Below are 19,942 nucleotides of genomic sequence, written 5' to 3' on the forward strand. Positions count from 1 at the left end.
TTTAAACAATATAATTTTACCATATATTGGTACCAACAACAAATAAAATTGCTAACTTTAGAGAAATTTTTTTCTCAGCGTGGCGAAGGTTAACGTTATTCTATTATGGGACAATCCTTTTCTCCACTCTTTACAAAATCACTCTTTACAAAAGAATCAAGATGACAATAGTCTAAATAATCGCCAATTATCTAGCTGTTGCCTTGCTTCACAGGAGTAAAATATTTTTTCTGTCATATCGCAAAACAACAATGAAATGATTATTCTTAGATTTTCTTCCTATTGATATTGGTTTTTAACAACTTGTCTGCTTTTCTCGCGAGTCAAAAGGATATGAAGAATCTGTCACTATCATTTATCTCACCTTAGACAAGTGACAAAAATTCATAAAGATATACGCTTACTGTCAAAATATCACCATTTATTTACGTCAAAGGAACTATAGTTCCTTTTATTTGCCATTACCACGATTAATAAAATAAAAATCAAAAAGATTAAATGTTATATTATATTTATTTTCAGAAATATAAATTAAAATGTCGCATTGATTTATTCTAATTCTCTTAAAGTCGTGCCTCGAAGGGTTAACGTGACGACGAATACGTATACGTGTATTGTTCGAAGTAATTTCGTAGAAGCGTTTGGTATCGTGGACAATAATGCGTTGCGAGACGATACGTAACCTCATCGACTAAAAGCAAAGAGGAAAATTTATTTCTTCCGTCCGGCAGGAATTTAGATACTGGAAAAGCGTTCGCAGGCTAATCTTTAAGGACCGATCAAAGGGATGAATCTCACGAGTCGATCCACGGTAGCTGCGCAGTTAAGAAACTCGTCGAAACACGGAGTAATTGGCGGTTGCACTCCCGGGGGAACGCGATATCCGTAGGTAATAAGCCAGTCCAGAACAGAAGATACCCACGGACGCGACTAGCTTTAGCGACCAAGTATAGCGTTACGCGGGCCATTATGCTCGTCGGATCGGTAATCTGCGCTCCATAATGCGGCGAGACAGCCAATTGATACCGTGATTTTAATATTCGCGTGTACCGATACCCCTGGTACCTGCTGAATGTGCCTTACCACATCCTGCACGTAAAGAGAAGCATCCGGTATAAAACTGCAACTGTGGAAAAGGAATAATTAACGAAGTTATAAAAGGCTAGCTAAGGCTCTGGAAGGCTAACGGTTTTTACCGCGAGTTTCCGCGAACACCTTGTCCGATTGCCTAAAATCGATCTTTGTTCGACAAAACAACACGATAGAAATCGTAAACAGAAAATTAAATATCTACGCATGATAAAAAATATACTTGATGACACTTCGTGTCAAATCAATGAAGATTATAAAGATTAAATTATAAATTATAATTATAATTATTATTCTATTTTGTATTTAATTTTATAATATATTAAATAGATAACACATGTGACTGACGTAACGATAAACGATATAAATATATATAGAGCAAACATGATAATATTTGGAAAAATCGATTAACTCTAATTATTTACATTAATATCTCCATTTGAAGTCGAACGATTTCAGGATTGTTTCGAGGAGTGTGGTTGTATATTGTTAGTGGTTATAGCTTATGTTAATAAAAGCGAGATACCTAGGCATCCTTCGGTTTATGCACATTGTTATCTTCTAAATGCGCAATATCGATTCAAATATAGCCTCGCGTCATTGAGTGTTGCAGTAAAAGTCTTATATATTCTGATAAATAATTCTTATCAATGACTTTCATAGCGTCATTAAACGGGCGTGTATCATCTGAACAAAATTTCTATGGTTACGATGGAATTAAATTTATGGCTACCTCCATCGTTTATTATTCATAGAAATGTAATAATAATTATATAATAGAAAATAGTAAGAACCCACGAAGATAAATATTCCGAATAATAACGGATTCGATTATGTCATACGGAAAAATATAATTTCTCGTCATTTATTATAGATAATTCGATTCCATTCGGTAAATTCAATTATTTTTGCAATTAATATTTTAAACAATCATTAAAGTCAGAAACGCTTCGTCTGTGTCTTGCATTTTTCTATTGTTTTCGATAAAATCAATGTCATAAAGCGATCAATAATTGTCACAAGAAGTATGCAAAGTTGAACACAGCATGATCATGATTGTATCGATTGTATCGAACTTTCCATTTTGTTTCTTCATTTTGATCTTTGTATTTTTTCATATAACATAACCGAGTCGTTATTATTCGGAATATTTATCTTCGTGGGTTCTTACTATTATTTTCTATTATATAATTGTTATTACATTTCTATGAATAATAAACGATGGAGGTAGCCATATTTTATTTGCATAGACATCTCGATCAGGCCCGAGTTTCCAAAACTATACAATGAACTATAGAAAGAAAAAAAGAAATAAACCCATTCTTATAGCGTTGAATAATCTGTCATCTAACTCGATCCTAACAATGACAATGAATGCATTCGAGTCAATGACCCCCCCCCCCGGGGGGTTGAATGTGATTGGTCAAAAATAAGAATTAAAGCAGATTTAGTTGATCATTGATTCGAATGCGTTCACTGTCATTGTTAGGACCTAGTTCGATGCGATTGGTCAAAAATATATAAAATGTAACCTGAAAAATAAGAACCAGTCACGTTTGATCGCCCGGCAAATAGGCTGCTTCATCAGATTAAATGTGCCCACCTTTTCTCAAACCCTACAGAAAGACTAATAGTTTCTGAAATATTGATCGGACATTGAAAAAATGTCATTGGTCAGAGGATGCTGGAGGAAATTGTGGAGCGAATTGTGGAAAAGAATTTCTGAATCTATAAAAATAATATATATAGAAAAAGTCGATGTGGAAAAAAATATCGCATTTTATCGATAATACAGACGAATTCAGCATCCCCTTAAGAATAACGATGCCACAAATTTTTGATATTCTAATAATCAATTTAAATATTTAATTATTATAATTTATTTATATTATTATAATTTAATTATTTTAATGATCCAAAACAGTTGTCAGATTTGTATCTAGTCATATTTTTAAATACCTCAACAAAACTGTTATTCTTGTGCATATTAAAAAAAAATTCATGCTAACGTTGTGAAGGCGTAACGTAAATAACAAATTCCAATCGAAGAACGGGCTACAAATTTATTATGAAAAAAACATCTGCAAATATTTCCCCGTGGCGTTCGCATCCTTTTTATATCTCTCCTCAAATAATCGTCGGTATTTAACGACGCGATCAATGGGATTACGGATAGGAGCTGCGTTTTTCTTTCAATTTGCGGCATTGCAGTAAAGTAGTCACGGGAATGAGGCAGGAATGCCTCTTTACATGAAACGGCGGGGGAGGGAGGGGGAGGAGGGCGGGAGGAGGAGGAGGAGGAGGAGGAGGGGGGGAGGGAAGGGGACATCATCGATTCGCGTTTCGACGAGTTTCTTTCGACGAGAGAAGAGAGCTCGCGTACAGCTCGCGGACGTATAAAGGCAAGGCGTGACCGTGAGGCCGCGCGTGGACCAATCGCGATTCAGTCCTCCTCGTTTTTTTTTTCTTCTTCATTTCATTGAGAGACGCCCCTCTTCGCCGCGCTTCGATGCTCCTGCGCCGCCGCTGCCTCGCGCCGTTGATCCCCTACCAACCCGCGGCGAGGCCGCTACCTTCTCTCCGCTCGCGCACTCCAGCGCGCGGAATCGGGATCACGCGCACTCTCGACGCGCGCGCTGCACGCGGATGCATGCGCCCGCCCTGCGAGCCGCTCCGACGCGCACGAATGATGACAATAAACGGTCGCGATAAGCTCCGAGTTAAGTTTCAAAAAAAAAAAAAAAAAAAAATATAGGGTGATAAATGGTGGTAGACACAGGATCTAATTATCCCTTTGGGATTTCATCCATAAATTCGGAACAATCGCCGAACAACGCCGTCATGTTTAACGTCGTCATTTTAAACATAGCGTAGTTATCGAAGTAGCTTCTTCGTTAAAGCCGAATTATTTCCTCTTTCGATAAATCGAGAGTGGAATTGAAATTGATTTGAAATTGATTTTCTTCGTCTCCTTTCTTTTTTTACCCCTCACGTGATTCGCGAATAAGTGTCCCGAATTTCTAGGTATAAATTCAAAAAGAATGATTATCAAATACATACAAGATTCTACTGAATAATGTTTTATTTTATTCAAATGATTTAACACTACGTCGAGGTCAAGTATTCTAGTATGTCTACTTGCTTATGTAAAGATACCACGAGTGATCATTTTGCACGTGAAAAAGTAATGTCAATATAAGAATACAGATCAGATGATTAGAGTATTTGGCTTAAATCGATAGACCAAGAGATAGAGATAGCCAAGTATGCGTGTCAAATCCATAATTTTCCATATCTCGAAAATGTAGCCAGATATCGACTTACAGCTTGTGGAAACTCTTTGTTGGAGTATCTTCTCGCCACTAAAGTTCGTCACTTCGACAATAAACGGTATCATTGTATCTCATATACGAACATCATCCCAGATAGGCCTAATGCTCCCGCATACTACCAAATATAGAACAAAGCTAGACAGCTTCTCCCTTCAATCAGGACAACTATTTCGGTTTCCCGTGTGATAAACTAAAACGAATCTGCATTTCAGTACGACCGGTTTCGATAACAGAATCGGATCGACCTTTTATTTATAGGACCTTTTCCGTAAAGTAATCTAAAATAACTTTCCAAAAGCGTTTTATAGATTCTTGATTTTATTGTGGAATTGACTAGGGAATACATTTTTTGTACCATTCTTTTAAGACAGATTACTTACCTCTAACTGTCAACCTATCCCTAAGGGTCAATGGTTTTAAGAAAATTATTACTCACCCTTAAGTCCGATTCGATTTTGAAGCATTCTCAAAGAAAAAAACAAGAGGTTGCCTGAACTCTGATTGACCTATTCAAAAGGTCGCTAGTGCACTCGGCAGTTTCAAACAATAATTGCAAGAGCTTTATAGAACTATCGTAAAGCCGAATACTAAAGAAATCCGTAGCAAGAAATTGTTAAATTCACGCTGGGTATCTTCGATATAATAAAAGATTTACGTGCGTTTCAAATAAATTCCTAAAATCAAATGCCAAAATATTTAGAAAGTTTTTTTTCTCTAAGGTCATTTTGATACTGAGTTTATTCTCTTAAATAATAAAGAGAAGAATTGTCTATTCTTTTAATAGAGAAACTTCTATTCTGAACAACACAAATACAAAGTTATATAAAATTTACGTTTTTTTCTATTGTCAATAGAAAAATTTTATTGTCATACCGAATCGACATTTAAGTAATACCATAGTACAGTAGAAAAATCACTTGAAAAATATACGAGAAATGACACATAAAGAAATAGAAAAATTAAGAATAAATCACGATTGGGTAGCATTATCGATTTCTATATAACGTGTGATCATCATGCAACATTGTACAGTCACGATTTTACGTTCTAGAATAAAATTTTCAGAACTGAATTACATCGACGAACTTTCGCGATCTCGTGGCGATACTCGTCGCGAGGCGACAATGCATCGTTACCATAAACGCCGGGGCCCGTCGTAATGAGACGTGACGTCACGACATGGCGTCTGCAGGTGAACAGCGGTGGTACCGTGAGCGCATTCGCTAGTCCGATTGGCCGAAGGGGGAATCCCCGCCCTTGTGCTGTTGCGACGAGCCCGCGTGTCCCCTCTAACCCTCTCCTCCCACCCTCACCCCTTTCGCGCGACTCCGCGAATCTCTATCTTTCTCTTCCTTTCGCTACTCTCCACTCCATTCCATTCTCCGTTCCTCTCCTATCTTCCGTTTCCTTTTCCCTTCTACACTGCTCGAGCGGCATAATTGTGCTGATACGCGTACGAGTGTGGGTGCTGTGCGCACAGTCACGCACAGCACGCACAGGCACGCACGCAGACACGCATCCACATTCGTACGCATCGCGCGGAAATTCTCAGATGGAGACCATCTACAGCTATAGCACAATAACGAGTGCCTTTACGACAATATTCCACCCTCATCCCTTTCGCGCGACTTTGTACATCTTTATCTTTCTCTTCCTTTCGCTACCCTTCTTTCCATCCCATTCTCCGTTCCTCTCCTATCTTTCGTTTCCTCTTCCTTTCTACTCTGCTCAAACGACATAATTGTACCGATACGCGTATAAGTGTGGGTGCTGTGCGCACAGGCACGCACGCAGCACGCACCCATACTCGTACGCATCGCGTGGAAATTCTCAGATGGAGACCTGTTACATCTACACCTATACACAATATGTATCTTCGCGATAGATCTCTCCCAGGTTACTCTTTCTCTCTCTCTCTCTCTCTCTCTCTCTCTCTCTCTCTCTCTCTCTCTCTCTCTCTCTCTCTCTCTTTCGTTGCGCCAAAATCGTCAGCGTTTAATCATTGCACGCATACCTTCGTGCTCTATACAGATATAATCACGTGTGATTAGCGCATTGAGCCAAATTCGAAAAAATTAAAATCGCACGTGTCTCGAGATAATATTACCCTCGCGTGAATTGGAGCTTTATAAATTTCACTCACGACCAGCACGCAAATGCAGATAATAATTTACGACAATTTACGGCAGTTATGCATTAAATGCCTAGAAATGTAAAACGAGCGCAAATAGACGAAGACCGATAAAGCACGACGTCGTAAGGTATGAATTTAAGAAATGAAAATGCGAAAGCATTAAATACAGTCATTTTGCAGATAATTACCAAAAAAGATATTAAGTGTAGCTAGTCACCATTAATTATCGCGAAAAGTGGGAAGGTTAGATATGTGTACGAGATAGGAAATCTCCTACATCTACACTTACATAATTACATTTAGATAATTATATAGATTTAAAGAGCAATCAATCTTTGGGCTTTCATTTTTAAATTAGATTGGATCGACAAATGTGTGTGTGTGTGTGTGTGTGTGTGTGTTAAATAAAATATAAAGTACTATAATAAATTCGCGCAAATTGTGACTCAGAGATTTTTTCATCAATTTGAAATTAATTTTTTTTGAAAAAAAAAAGGAGAGGATAAAAGGAGAAATAATTCAAATGTTCATAGGACGAAAGATGCACCTGCGAAATTATAGAGCTAAAACTACTTGTCTTTACTGTTTGATTATCTTATCACTGAGACAACATATTTGAACCGTCTTTTTTTATACTTTTTTTATGATTGACTACATTTAGATAATAATTAAAGGAATTAGATTAATTCCTTCTAAATAAGATAAGATTAGATATTGATATTTTCTATTTCCTCTCCTTCTTTTTCTTTCTCTCTCTCCTTCTTTCTTTCTCTTTCCCTTTCTTTCTCCCTCCCTCACTTCTCTTCCTAAATTATAAGTGACTTAAAAGAAGTTAATCTTTTTTGGAATTTTGACTGCTCATAATTTTTGATTATAATTTTAAAATGAAACAACTGAATGTCCATTTCTATCAGTATAAATTAATTTTTTAATTCACTTCCTATTTTTAGGTAGAAATTAGAAAAAGATGAAGAATAAATGAAATCAAAATCAAAATTAATAAGCATTGAAAGTAAAAAGGTATGTAAATTATAATCCATCTTTGAAGAGATGAAAAGAAATCAGAAAATCAAATATTTTGTTTGCGAAAATTAATATGCACGACTAAAAAAGAATTGACTAGGAAAGAACTAACCTTTGAATTAAACTTTGAAAAGTTTTGATATTGCTATCAACTTCATATTTCTTGTCAGTAAATCATCCTTTTTTTTCTTTGTATGTATTAAAATTATAAGAAAATGTCACTAGAAAATAAATCAAAGTTTGAATCAAATCCTTAATTATTTTTGATCATGTTTCAACTAGATGATTGCACGAGAGAGTACAAGTTTCATCTTTTCTTTGTTTATTATTTAGATATAAAATTCAGATATAGAATTAAGATATAAAATCATTTTGTTAAATAACTTTTATACAGCTTATCATTAATTTTCTCACAAAATATGAAATAACAGGAAACAATCTGTTTTTCATTCATTCATTCAATCCGTTATTTTCATTTAAATACTCAATCTCCTTAGATAATAAGAACAATTAATAAAAAATAAAAATAAGAGGCACGTGACCCAATTAACTTTTAAATATTTGTTAACGTCGGAAAGTCACGATGCGAATCAGTAATGAACAGATTCGTGCTTCTTCAGATTTTCAAATAGATTGCTGCTATTAATACAAATTACAGCAATTATTCGCCTCGTGCACGAAACATTTAATACTAGGTTCTGCTGTTACTCCGATTTTCCTTTCATTCGAGCTGCTTGCGAATAATTCTAAATTAGAATTAGATTTAGACATGTCGGAAAATCGAAAGTTTTCATTATACACGGCATAATTTCTATTAAAGCGTACAAATTTTTTTTCGTTGCAGAGACACATGTTCGTATATGTTACGAATAATAATTACGTCGGGTCCCTTGGCAGCGGTATCGCCGTCAATTTTAGTATGTATTTAAACACTATTTTTACTAAACACTTTCCTTGATATGTGTTTTCACGCGTTATTCGAGTCGTTAAAGCTTTCTAATAAAATTCGACAATTTTTCAGTAAATAAAAATCAAGGTTAAAATATTATGCAAATCGCTAATATTAATAATTACGAATATAAATAACGAATATAAATAAATATAAATAACAGTAACAATAAACTAATCAGTAGTTATATTAAATGTGTAGTAAAAGGTTACTAATGAGGTGTAATTTACATATGTACAAATAACAGCTAAGTTACAAGTATGACCGTATGTTTGGACGCGTTTTTTTTTTCGTATTTCTTTTTTTTTCCCCGAGATTTCGACGGATACCTTTTATAAATACGTCGAAACGCGAGTTCACGACAAAGAGAATAATCGAGGGCATAAAATACATATTTGATGTGAAGAAAAACATTCCCCGAGTGAACGCGCGCTATGAAATTGGCGTTGTTTGTAAACTAATATTGCTTTACCGTACAATCGAGTTCCGCAGTATTTCTATCGACGCGATTATAATCGTGGATATTAAACTCAATCTGTTGAAAATCGTATGGATATTAGATTTCATATTAAAATTTAATTTCGCGAACCGCGATTCACGCACAAATATATTTTTATATAATTCAGATAATGAGAAAAATATAAAAAATTAAAGAAAAATGGAAAAAAATTAAGAGTAAAATGTTGTAAAAATTATAAACAAATGTAAACTAGTGTGAGACATTGTGTACATATGTATACATAAGTTTGTAAAATGATGCATAATAATAAATAATTTTTCTAAAATTGTGTCTTTAATTTTTTTCCCATTGTTTTTTAATCTTTTCTGTATTTTTTCAGTATTTTATTATCTATCTATCTATCTATTAATCATATAAAAATCAGGAAAAAATGCTCTATTTAAAATTCCTTTCTTGACGTAAAACAAACTTTTCGTATGCTATTTATTTCGAACGTAAAATATAAGCTTGAATTGCATATAAGTTAAGTGATTTATTACCCTTTCTTGTAAAATTTAAAAATATTTTAAAACTAAAATAAAATTTCGATTTGTAAGAAGTCTAATATATTTTAAGATATCATTATTGTACACGGTGAACAATAAATTATGCCTATTTTTTATATCTTTGCAAATGGCAATCATTTTGTGTTATGTATTCTACTTCTCTTCGAATTTTCTTTGTTCAGTAGACCATTTCTTTGGTATTTGGAATTTACTTCCTCTTTTAATCTCTCTCTTCCCGCTTTTAATCACGCTCACTCATATCCAATTAGATAATTCTTTCAGAAATACAAGACCGTATATTTTTATCTCAAAGAGATCATCAAAGCTATTAGTATTAAAAAAGAGATATAACCAACGGAGTAATTGACTTAATTTTTAATAACATTGAGCACGCGTTTTTTTACGAAATTTAATAAACTAAATACTAATAATAATGAATCTTGTTGCGTCACTTCGTTACCTTGTTAATCATTAAAAATTTTGCTAGTGACTTTCACGATGCAACAAATTGAGGAAAACGGAGGAAGTTCGGAGGAATCTAAAGAAAAGTGTCTACACTAGGGGTCACTACTAAGTAATCTAAAATATGACTTACCATTGATCCTTCCGGTGTTTGATGCTGACCATTCGTGCCATTTGTTCCATTAGTTCCATTGCTGCAATTAGGCCCCCCGCCTGAATTCTCCATGTCTTGCTCATCGGCCGGGTCCATCGCGTAGGATGGCTTCGGATCTCCCTTCACCCGAATTTTGGCTGTTTTACGACGCGACGATTACACGAAACTAAGAAGCGCGCGCTGCCCGAAAATCTGCAGGATTTCGGACTTTTCACGCCAATGCGTATACCTGATTCTTGAATATGGCAGATTTTCCCGCGCACAATCGAGATGTCGTTCCACCGCGGGCGAGTTTAGTCCCGTCGGGAAGAAATTGGATTCTCGTCAAAGACGCTTATACGCGAGAGATGAATGTCAGAGGTACAACACTGCGTGAATAACAGTAGAAGAGCAATCGGAAAGTAACCGGATGGAATAAACTGTCATTTCTCTACACCTTTGCTGCACTTTTCTTCTTTCTTCTTATTTTTCTTCAGCTCTTTTCTTCTCTCTCGCTCTCTCTCTCTCTCTCTCTCTCTCTCTCTCTCTCTCTCTCTCTCTTGGTCACCTGTCTCAAATTGTTTCTAAACTAACGCGGGAACAGTGCGGACACACACAACGAATGTCTACGAAGTACGAGACGCTTGTGAGGGCGAAAATACGTGTACAAGCTACGTAAATGACGTAATACGCACCAGAGGGAAGTTCGTGGAAGCTCGACGATGCTCACGGGTCCCGTAGCACGAAGATAATGACGAATCGAAGATGGAAGGGAAACGGAAGGGCGGACAATGAAAAGGAGAGGGGGGCGATGAAGAGGGATATCGGTTGATCGGAAGGAGAAGTGGCAAATCACAGAAAAGGAGATGGGGATGGTAGAGCGCGGAGAGGGGAGCAAGGGTGAGAAGGATAGGCCCCGCGAAGACGCGCCACGCTCGCGACACAGCTCCGATCTCGTAGTTATGAACCGGCTTTCGTTACGTTCGTTACACTCGAGTCGACCTCGCGCGACGACAACCGTTGACGTCTTCTCGTTAACGGGGGGGGAGCGGAGGAGAGGGGACGGGGGAGGGTGTGCGCGAACAACGCGAATACGACGCGCGATCGGTTGAATTGCGTGGGATTAAAAGCCGGCACGAAGGAACCGAGACCGTACGGCAAACGACGCGCGCCTTCTCGTTTACTAACGTGTTCTGAAGGTCTTCGTCGCCGGTCTCTCTACTTTCATCCCTTCCACGCGTCCCACGCCCCCCCACTACGCAGCCGCCACTGCGCCCTACGCGATAGGAGGTGCCTTATGAGACGCGAATATCAGGTAGGCGGCAAAATACAAGTCACGCCCGCTATCAAAACACCCCCTCCAGTGTTTCCAATCTGTTTCTATACAATCTTTCCCTCTGCTTCCATCCCCTCAGTGATCGCAAAACTATTCATTGCAGATTGTTTGTCTTCTGATTCGTATTGGTCAAACGCGTTGAAATAAAATTTCTGTTTTTATTGTCATTTTATTCTTTTGAACAAATAATAGTTTCAAAGGAATCAAAAAAATTTTACCGACTGACCTTCTATGTCAGAGGGTTTTGAGGAGGGAAAATTTGAAGTTTCAAGGTGCAAGATGAAACAACGAACGTACAGCGAATTCAAATTTTTATTATTACATTTTGAAAAATGCGCATGTCGCGACAAATCCGAACAAAACGTTCCAAATCGATTTGCTAATAAGGTGACTCGTTAGATAGTTTAAAAAAAAATTATGCGCGTTTAATCATGAATACATTACACGTTTGTTGAATATGCATTTTTAAACTCATCTATAATAAACAATTGGAATTAGCTTATATGTTAAATATACAGATCAAACATTGACGTTTTTAATTTAGTATGTAAGATAAAATAAATTTTATCTTATTAAATTGAAAAATTTACTATATTTGTATTAACTACAGATATATCAAGGTATATCAAAGAATTTTTTATTATATAGTTAAAATAATTTTTTTATAAGAAAGAATGTCCCCTTCTGAATAATTATATTTATAAAAATTATTAGAATATAAAAAAATTATCTAAATACTGAAATAATTTGTGCGGATAGTTATACAAGGTGTCTCAATAAGAATACATATACTATAAGAGAATCGTTTTTTTTTATCATTCCTTCAAACACTTTGCTACGCATATGAAATCAGATGCAAGATCTATATCTTTATGTCTACGTACGTTCATTCATAAAAATTTTTAAAAATTAAAATTCACTAATTATTGCGAAAATTACAAAATTTTATAACATATAACTTTCTAAATAGCAAAATGTAATTTGTTGAAAGATTGACAGCTAATTCGATTAGATTTTGACTGCGGATTCAATTAATCTATGTCATTAATCTATATATATTAATTTGTGTATTAAGCTATGCATTAAACTCAGAATATGTTGACAAATTCTACTAATATGTTATGCCAGCAGGCTTTGTCGTATTTCTGATAATCATTTACCGACATCGTATATTACAGTGAAATTTGTTATTAATATTGGTAGCAGTCTTTACTCAAAATCTGTTTGCAGATTTGGCTATTTAGGTCGCTTCACCTGTCCACAAAAGATACATTGCGAATATGAAACTTGTGGGTGTGTGTGTGGAGGGAGAGGGGTGTGTGTGGTGTGTGTGTGTGTGTGTGTGTGTGTGTGTGTGTGTGTGTGTGTGTGTGTGTGTGGTGCGCGTGCGCGCGCGCGGATGTGTATATAGATATAAAGATATATTAGAATTCAAATATAACAATGTAATGAAGAAGTATATAAGAATAATAAAGTAAATTAATGAACTAATTTAATTTTCTTTTTGCTGTTCCATACAACACAAGTAATATACCATGGCCGTATTTCGATACACATTCCAATAGTCAATGTTGAAAATCTATTCACATGTACTATAAATTTTAATACTGTATGTATCAATCATGACTCTTAAAAATTATATCAAAAACATCTTACACTTCATTACAGAATGTCCTTTAAATTAAGTTAAGCTACTATATCTTATGATATTTATCTTTAACAAATAAATATCGGTGTTTGAAGTATTTTGATACTGAAAAAAATTTAATAATGATATAATTTGCTATTACATTTTATTATTCAAGATAATTTTAATTCAGATAAATACATTGACTATTATATATTGAAAATCTATTGTGAAAAATTATTTAAAAATATGGGATATATTATGGGATATGTAATGTAAATAGGTTTAATTATCAGTACATAAGTTAAATTCGCAAATATGATGTATTGTATATATGGTGTATTGTATATATGAAACACAAAATCATTTATTTAACTTCTACTTAGAATTGTAAAATCCTATTAAAATAGTATCCTATTAAAATAGAATCCTATTAAAATAGAAAACTCCCTTTTTGAATCTTAAAGTAAAAAATTTAATATTTATTTCAAATGTAAATTAAGAAATTTAATTCTCATAAATCTTATAAATTGAATTACATATATAAATATCTTTATTAAATCACAATTTAGAACAGAGGTGACCAACTCGTGGTACGACTAATGACACTCTTTGGTATTCTTAGTACGCTTAAAAAAGCATGTGCTGTCAGAAAAAAATTAAAAAAATCAAAAATATTAATAAAATTTGTTAAACAGAAAAAGTTTTTTTTCTTTTTCAATACTAAAGAAAAAGTATAAGTAAGATTAGAGTCTTTTCTTTTCTTTTCTTTTCTTTAATTCTGTAGCAAAGTGACACTAAAGATTTATAATGGCACGCTAAACTGTCACGATATTCATCATAATGGTTTTCGAAAACGTATTTAATTTTACAACGAACCTCTCGAGGAGATATTTTAAAACTTATTATATAAAAATAATATTTTATATTTAATAATATTTTTTTATATTAATATAAAAAAATTCCTTCTTATATTTATTTTGAAGTTTTGTTAAATCTTAAATGTCTCTTATTCTTATAAAAGATTGATTGTATGTTGCATTTTCTTTCGATATAAATAAAAGAAATATACCTGCTTCAAATAATATTGCAAATTCTCAAAATTGGAAAGCTTCTGAAATATATATTTTTATTCATACACTGCCGTGCATAAAATTATCCTGAGAGATTATAGCAAATTCATATTATTTCATGGGTATGTAGTTAATCATCGGTAAACAATTTTCTCTGTTTACTCACTTGCACGCATGTCTACTATGTATTTCCGCTTGAATGTAAAAAAAAAAAACAATAACAATAGAAATATGAAAAATGATATGTGAATATCCCTTATTTTCTATATTTTCGACATAAAATTACGGTACAAGATTACACGTGATTGAAGGCTTCAAAGCCGTTGTTAATGCGAGATGCTAAACGATTATTTACACGTACACATTATTGACATAGGAGAGTTCCTTCTGCGTTTTCCAACGAGTTGTATTTATGCGTTTAAGCATTTAGTTTTTCTTCAAATACAACGATTTTGACTTTTTATTTGTCGATTAATTATCAATTTAAAGGATATATATTTATATTCAAAATTATATTTTTCTCATTTAATAAATATAATTTTTGCATTATTGCTGAATATATAAACTATATCGCTTATTATAAATCATATGGTGTGTGTGTATGTGTGTGTGTGTGTGTGTGTGTGTGTGTGTGTGTGTGTGTGTGTGTGTGTGTACATACACACACATACATACATACATACATACATACATACATACATACATACATACATACATACATACATACATACATACATACATACATACATACATACATACATACATACATACATACATACATACATATATACATACATACATACATACATATATACATACATACATACATACATATATACATACATACATACATACATACATACACACATACATACATACAAATTATACAAAGCATATAAAAAATAATTTAAATCATTGATTCATGTCATAAAATTATATAATATATATTATTTCTTTAGCAATTTCTAACAATAATATTCTACCAATTAATTTGAACATTCTACATAAGTATTTTGATGATTCAAAAAAATTTTTTTCAGCTTAAAAGAAGCTTTTCTCAGTTGTATTTAAACAAATTTCTAGAGACTTTAATAAAATCATTCTTTTTATATATAAAAAATATATTAAATATATAAAAAATATTTTATATATAAAAAAATAAAAGATAGGATCCATGATTCAACGGAAAAAATTTTTAATATAATTAATTTCTTTAAAAAAACGTTACAACAAATTCTTCTAATGTGTTACATAATATATTGATCTTCACTCGGAAGAAGGAAAAAAAAATCAAGAATGAGATGCGAGAAATACGCATTTCTCTGCCGACAACATCAAATTTCCATTTTTGCTCGCTGCTTCTCCTCTCAACTGTGCGAGCAGTTAACACCCCGACGGCTGTTTGATCCCATCAGTAATAAGGCTCATCTCAGGTTGTTTCGCGAGATAATATCCTCTTCCCTTCATACTTCTCGTTTTTCTCTTCTTTGCCTTCCCAACGATTCCTCTGACTCTTCTCCCTTTTTTCTCAACATGAAAGATCTCTTTATACAGAACACCGATTCGATTTTATCTGTCTTAAGACTAATTATATTTTTTTCTCATTTATCAATATCAGTTGTATATAATTTTATTTTTATTTATTTGTCGATCTACAATGTAAATTCTAATATAGAAATGAAAAATACAATTATTTTACTAAACATTCTTTTTAATGAAAAATTCGAATGTAAGAATTTCTTTTCGTCATTTTCTGAAATTTAATGATATGCCATCAGACATTTTGCCTGCTTCCAATTCGATTCGTCAATAACGGTCGATTCATCAATAAGGATTATACTCTTGACAAAAGTATAATTCATAAGTCTGCAATTCCACCATTTTGTAAGCAACCTTTTTTGAGAAAAAGGCAAAATGGTAGAATTACAGACTTATGGATTATACTTTCTTCGAGATATTGAAATGTTGCATGGGATAAACTTTCTCAATAATTCATACTATGTTATAATACATAGTAATACATATGTTATAAAACATAAGGAAATCTCTTTAGTTTTTTAAAACTGAAAAGTTAAAACATAATAAAACGATTGGGATATGTATTTTACTTAGATTTTGCTTTGAAAACATATATAGATTAAATGAGAAAAAAACATAAATTAATAAATCAATATTTTTTATGCACAATATCCAATTGTATCGCATAATTGTATATATTTGTAGACAAATAAAAGACAGCTATTAATTTAGGAAGTTTTCTGGCATTCTATGAGAAATAAGATTTACAAAATTTTGATTCGATTCTACCTTGATTTTTACTTGAGCTTATCATGATAATGTAGTATACAAACAGAATGACAGAGTAACATCTTCCCTAATAATAGCGACTCTTTCCTAATAATAAATTTCCCTAATAATAAACTTCCCTAATAATAGCAATTCTTTTATGCTCGATTCCAACAACGTAGCTTTATTTTAATTTCGATTTAATTTGCTCTTCATCTTTTTCTAATTTTTAGAAGAAGATGAAGAGTAAGTTGAACGAGATTAAAGCTAATTTAAGTTGGTGGAATCGGACATTAAACATACAAAATCTTTTATTGTATACTTTTTATTATATAAAATAGGATGATTATGTGATAGAAAATATGATTTTTTGAACTTAATATTTGTTGGTCATATTAATTTAGATCGCTGAATTAAAAAAAAAAGTAAGTAAAAAATCACATGAAAAAAAATAAGATATATAATAAACGATAATTTTAAAATCTCGAAAAGAAATACTTTTGCTTTTGCAGAAATTTTTGCAAACAGAGTCTCAGATTTAATTTTCAGTTACTGAAGAAAACTGGTTGAATGAGATCTATTAAAGAAAACCGGTTAAATGAGATCTATTGAGAAAATTCTTTGACATAATAAATTGCAATACTGGCAATATATCAGATAGAAATACATCAGGTAAAGAAAATCTATAATTTATGTGACAGAATAGATTTAGATTTTCAGTTATTGATGAATCGATTGAATGAGAACTATAATTCTTTTCCAAAAACTTCTAGTTTATTATTCTAAAAATCTTCCATAATACCTTGTCTTACTCAAAGTCCGTGACAATTTCTTTACAATAATTATTTATATTTTTGATCTTCTACTAATATCTAATTATGAAAGTCTTTCATTCCTTATATTATGAAATAAGATATATAATGTATTATGTATAATGTATAATGTATAATATATAATGTATTATGAATTTGACATTTTCGTATTAAGATTTTTGTCTTAGAATTTTCCAAAGAATCTGCTCATAAAAGGTTCTCCGGTAATTTTGGGACACTTTATATATATATATATATATACATGCATATATTGCCTCTAGCCTTTCCGTAAAAGAATGATTTCATGAGGGAACTTTTCAGATATATTACCACAGATGTACTATACAAAAGATATTCAAAAAGCAGTAACTTCAAAATCGTTCTTGAAACATTTGCATCTCTCTTTTATTCCGTAGAATTTCGTCGCACTGTTGCCAAATTTGAAACAACATTTGATGCACGCCAATTTTTCCATAGTGAAACTAAAGTAAACGTGTTATTATATGCCAATTACTAATCCGATATTGCGATAATAATGCGTATAACGATATAACGATATCGTACAACGATATATATATATATATATATATATATATATAAATAACGATAAAAAACGATATATATATATATATATAAATATATATATTGCACTTTTTATCCATTTCATTTTACTAGTTATATACTAGCTATATATTACTTCAGCTATTAAAAGCAGATCTATGTATTACTTCAGTTTAAGTACAGAAAGTGTATAGTTCAATTATAAGAAAAAAAAAAACAAGTCTTTCGTAATGAAATTGAAAATAACAAAAGAATATCGATCGGTATTTAGTATCGATTATTCGATATTCAATAGTCATCGATGTGTCGACGTCGAGTCAACTAATTTTATTTCAGACTAGATACTTGTAAAAGCCAGCGTGATAAAGGTGTCACGATGTACATACATAAAGACGTGAACAGTTTGCGGAGTACATCAGCGCGAACAACTGAGAATTTATCGTCTATCGAATGTAGATATTCATGACTCGGGGTACTATGTCCAAACACGTATAATCAGGCATACTTATAATTATACGAGGCGGACGAGAGTCTGCGGCCACATCCAAAGGAAGGATGTTTGACAAGCCGCGCCTCGAAATGTTCTCTTATTTCTTGGCACCTTCGATTGACAATTCTCAGGCTAACTGCGAGCGAACGGTATGAGTTGGATTATTTGCGCTATCTTCGTCGACGAGATCTCTCGTCATCTTCTTTTCACCGCGGAAACTTTGCCATGGCGTTTTCCGTTTCTTTCTCTCTTCCTCCCCCCCTTCTCTCTCTCTCTCTCTCTCTCTCTCTCTCTCTCTCTCTCTCTCGTGCCGATGGTATACGCGACCGCATAAGGATGTACCGGGAATGTACGTTGACTATTACGGCCCCTCGTGCTTTTATAGCCCGTCTGGGTAGCGCACATACCATCGCCATCTTGTTAGCTGCGATTAAATATTGATGCAAGAACCGATATCCAGCCTCGAGTGGTTTTCTCGATGGTTTCGCGGAATGCCCCGCGAGAATGTAGGGCGGGTAATTTCCAATTATGCGTGTCGATCTTTTTCTACGCGTTAATTCGCAAGATGCGAGTCCGAGAGAGATACGGCCAAGGGTGATTCGGTGTCGCGGACGACGAGCCATTGCGCGTAGCGTTTATAAATAACATCGCGTTGAGGAGCTGGTAAACCGCGATTCCTAACGGCCACGGTGTTAATTTGTTCCTCGCCGATGCGTGTGCCATTATTGTGCAAATTGTCGAGGAGCCAGATTGCGCAAACGCCTGACAATGGGGGATCGCGCGCGAGTCTGCGTCGCTGTCCCCACGGGGTGTTAAACCACCCCATCGTTAGTGTGCCGAATCAACCGGAAATTCCAGCTTTCGTCGCTTCCGTATTCACTCAACGAGCTACGAGAGATACGATGAAAAAGGGAGAACTAAGTCGTTTCCGAAGGAATTAGCCAAGGTGAGATAATGCCGAACGGTGTCTACCGGCCCCTCTCTCTCAAGTTGGCTTCGATTGTCATGAAAATATTTATTATCAAGAGGGAGGGAGGGGGAACGAGGGAGACACGACAAAACACAACTACTGTCGGAGCCTGCATGTTTCCAGATAATTAGAGATCGACGTGGTCGTCAAGGTTCCATAAAGATGCTGCGACAGCTGAAACCACTATGCAAATCTTCGAAGGTTTATCTATTCGTATATTAATCTTATCGATGTTTCTATATTCTCTGATTTTATACTGATTTTATCTGTATTTTTTAGTTTAGTGTTTCATCTGATATAAACACAATTCATGCTATACTAGCTAATTATCTGTAAAATTATCTGTAAAATGTAATATTATATACGAATTTATGTAACCAAAGATAAATATTTTCATAATCTGTTTATGTTGCATGATTATTTTTAATAAATAGAAGTACTGTAACATTGGAAATAATATGTAATCTAAGATAAAACACAAGTCTATAAAAGAAGTCTTTCTTTTGAAACGAGTTTCAAATGATATAAATAGCAATCGATTGGTATAAAGAAAGCATTATTTTAAAAAAAGTATGTACTTGCGTCCGGATACTTGTTTGCATTATATATACTTTTGGTATGTTATTTCAAAAATGTTATATTATTTTTGAAATTTTGACG

At 33.6% G+C, this 19,942-nt stretch overlaps 1 protein-coding gene across 1 annotated transcript in view; it reads right to left on the reverse strand.

The window, feature by feature from the left end:
• Nucleotides 1–11,292, reverse strand: part of retn (retained) — a 114,981-nt gene extending 103,689 nt beyond the window's left edge. The window contains exon 1 of the mRNA XM_011639323.3: nt 10,128–11,292. Within this exon, the coding sequence (XP_011637625.2) occupies nt 10,128–10,244 (117 nt within the window). The 5' untranslated portion in view covers nt 10,245–11,292. The remainder of the gene's footprint in view (nt 1–10,127) is intronic.
• Between the last annotated feature and the right edge of the window lie 8,650 nt (nt 11,293–19,942).

The sequence above is a fragment of the Pogonomyrmex barbatus genome, unplaced genomic scaffold, assembly GCF_055798465.1.
Source record: "Pogonomyrmex barbatus isolate J1 unplaced genomic scaffold, ASM5579846v1 scaffold1, whole genome shotgun sequence".
Taxonomy (NCBI): domain Eukaryota; kingdom Metazoa; phylum Arthropoda; class Insecta; order Hymenoptera; family Formicidae; genus Pogonomyrmex; species Pogonomyrmex barbatus.